The following is a 3,543-nucleotide window of genomic DNA, read 5'->3' as shown; positions in this document are numbered from 1 at the left end:
TGGAAGCTATTACGTGGCAATGCATTCATTACAACGACCACAGGAAGCGCGCACATAACAGCTTAACCATTACAAAATACGGATTACAAGTACATTTATTGCAGGATCTTACACTGACACCTTATTAAACGTTTAAAATCGAAAACTAGTTAATTTATTAAAACAATTTTTCGAGAGTCGATTCTTAAAGGATAAATAGCTTATTTTTGACAAGAACGGCTTAAGTATTTAATTAATGCAGTATCCTTTAAGTAATTCGCAAAACACATTTAAACCCACAAAATCTGTTAAATTAAACGATTTTAACCATTTTCCGGTCGATTTTAAAGGGTTTTTTCTTAAGGACCAAAGCCTAGACAGTGACCTTTATCCTAAAGAAAAAAAGAAAGAAAAAGAGCACATACCGCTATATCACGTGACCTGGCTTATAAATAGAGCGATAACGTTGTCAAATATTTGTATTCGGGTGGTAACAGGCCGGCGTTAAGGGACTAGTGTTATAGCATTAGTTTATTTGCTATGGCAGAAACAGCAGGAGTTATTTTATAGGAATTATACAGCTGATTTTAGAAATATATATTATAGTAGGGTGGGGAAAATGGGACAACTTTTTATTCTATTTGTCCGTCCCATTTGGTAGTAAACAAAGAACATTTAAAAAATTATAAAAACATATCCTCACGGCTCCCATATACTGTTGTTAATTGTTTAAAACATGATCAGGATATTTGGATATTATGTGCTAAAGGTGTCCAGCTTCCCCCACCCTACTATATATTAATAAATATAATGTAACTTGTTTATCTTCGCATGGCAGTGAAAGAAATAATCACCCACAAATTTACCTATGATACAGGGTATGATAAGCGGGCACGAGGTGTATGAAACAGAACACCCGTATTATAGCAACTGCCGTTGCCCCGCCATGCGAGAATAAATAAAACACATTCATTCATTCATTCATTCATTCATTCATTCATTCATTCATTCATTCATTCATTCATTCATTCATAACTGATAAGCAGGCACGAGGTGTATGAAACAGATCACCCGTATTATATCGACTGCCGTTGCCCGCCACGCGAGAATAAATAAGTTAAATTAATTCAATTATAAACTAATACTTATGCTGCTAATTACAGATCTATATTATATATTCTATATACGAGTTATTGCTCATAAAAAAATGGACTTAAAAAAACTCGTTGCTGAAAATGAAGACGTTTTTGAAAATATGAAAAGTCTTTTTACAATGAAATTTGATCCAGTTGCTGACGGTAACGTATATATGGGAATAGTTATATAGTAGGGTGGCGAAAGATTGGACACTTTTTCATTCAATTTTCTCGTTCCATTCGGTAGTAAACAAAGAACATTCAAAGAATTATAAAACCGTATCCTCACAACTCCCATGGACCGTTGTTAATTGTTTAAAACACGATCAGGATATTTGGATATTATGTGCTAAAGGTGTCCGGACTCTCCCCACCCCACTATATACAAGTCTATTTTTGTCTATTAGTGTTTTAGTCTATTTTTTATTCCTAAGCGTCCCATTTGGTATAGTAAATAAAGAATATTTACAGGAATATATACCCGTATTACGTTTGACCGTATTACGTCTTGTTACCCGTATTACGTCTTGTTTGGACAAGAAATTTATACTTTTTGTTTTACTAATGGATATTTTTAAGTCGACCATGAGGTGTATGGAACAGAACACTCTTGTTATAACGACTGTCGTTTCCCCGCCATGCTAGGAATAATACATTCCTTTTTAATCTCGTAAATTTGTATTTAACACACATCTTTTACAGAACTAGAAACATACAATGGCGTCGAAATGCAGGCGGTTTTTAAACCTTATTTCGCGAAGTACGCATACGAGAATTATAACCCCAAGGAAAACGACGTATTACTTGTGACCTACCCAAAATGCGGTATATAATGTAACTTATTGTAATGCTCCAAACTTCTAAAGTGTATAGCCCCGAGATTTCGGGTTCAAGGCTCGACGCTGCTACCATTGTGGGCGTATACGTGTTATAGTAATGTTCTTATATCTGATTTGCATTACAACAATATATTGGAACCATTGAATGTGGTATTTATATATATGTTATATAGGTGATAATTCATAACCGGACACGAGGTGTATAAAACAAAACACCCTTGTTATAACGACTCTCATTGCCCTGCCACGCAAGGATAAATAGTTTTGAAATTGATTGATTTTTCCACTTTTAAATTTAAAGCAATAATTTTATGTCTTACCCTTATATAGGCACAAATTGGACAGCAGAAATGTTGGCCGAATTAATGTATACTGAAGAAGAAAAGGAATTTTGGAAATCTTTTTTGGCATTGGCGATTCTCGAATCTGGACCAAGTATGTTTTTGACACGCCTAGATTGGATTCGAACCTGAACCCCTAAAAGCAAAATAATCCGTGTAAAATATTGGTAGAAAAAAAACAACGATAGTACTACGGTTTCAAACATTAGTAAAAAATAATCACCCGTAAAGTTACATACGTGGCAACTCATAAGCAGGCACGGGGTGTATGAAACAGAACACCCGTGTTATAATGACTGTCACTGCCCCGCCCAAGGAGATAAACAAGTTACATTCATTAATGCCCCATAAGAGTTTTTAACAGTTTATGATTAACATGAGTTTGTTCTACAGCAATTCAGAAGTACGAAATACTGAATCAGATTAAAACACGGAATTATTTGATAAGTCACCAGCCAGCTATGAATATTAACATTGAGAAGTATTTGAAGAATAAAGCAAAGGTAAAGACCTCATGCTCACTGTCAAGTTATAACATGGGTGACTTCCTATACACCAGACACACATGGTGTATTCATACACCTCATGCACACTGTCAAGTGATAACGTGTGTGTCTTCTTATACAGCAGATATACATGGTGTATTCATATACACCTCATGTTTACTGTCAAGGTATACAGCATAAAAAAGCTGAGTCAAATGATTTCCACTACATTTTAATTGTAATATCTTTTTTTCAACAGATAGTGTTCGTATACCGTAACCCAAAAGACGTTGCAGTTTCATTTTTCCATTTTCAAAAGAAAATCGCACCCCCTCAGTTTCGATGTGACGATTGGAACGAATACGTTAAAATGTTCATGGAATGTGAGTATGATATAGCCTGGCTTATATAGTACTATGGCCTATATCATACATTTAAGATAAAAATACATATGGACTGTCATGTATCTATTGAGAGTTAATATTATTATTGAATGAATGAATGTAACTTGTTTATTCTTGTGTGGTGGGGCAACGATATTTATTATAACACGGGTGTTCCGTTTCATACACCTCGTTCCCGCTTAGGAGTAACCACATATTAAACTTTATAAGGGGAAGGAATGTAACTTATTTATCCTTGCGTAGAGGGGAAACGACAGCCGTTATAACACGCTGTGTGTCCTTTTAATTATGCTTTTGCTACTATTAGTAGTACTATATAATACTAAACTGTACTTTTTTTCTAGTTTTGCCTCGTTCAT

The 3,543-nt window shown here is 34.7% G+C and overlaps 2 protein-coding genes across 2 annotated transcripts in view; both read left to right on the top strand.

Annotated features, from left to right (window-relative positions):
• The window catches only part of LOC101242909 (sulfotransferase 6B1-like), a 16,991-nt gene that overhangs the window by 12,120 nt on the left and 1,328 nt on the right, over positions 1 to 3,543 (top strand). The window lies entirely within an intron of this gene.
• Positions 1,187 to 3,192, top strand: LOC104266370 (sulfotransferase 6B1-like). Its single transcript, XM_026837326.1, has 5 exons — positions 1,187 to 1,277; positions 1,818 to 1,940; positions 2,285 to 2,389; positions 2,689 to 2,798; positions 3,040 to 3,192. Exons 1-5 carry the CDS (start codon positions 1,187 to 1,189, stop codon positions 3,190 to 3,192), a joined length of 582 nt encoding a protein of 193 aa, XP_026693127.1.

The sequence above is a fragment of the Ciona intestinalis genome, chromosome 13 (assembly GCF_000224145.3).
Source record: "Ciona intestinalis chromosome 13, KH, whole genome shotgun sequence".
Classification (NCBI taxonomy): Eukaryota; Metazoa; Chordata; class Ascidiacea; order Phlebobranchia; family Cionidae; genus Ciona; species Ciona intestinalis.
The sequence above is the reverse complement of the archived record's forward strand: the minus strand, read 5'-3'. Positions and strand labels throughout refer to the sequence as shown.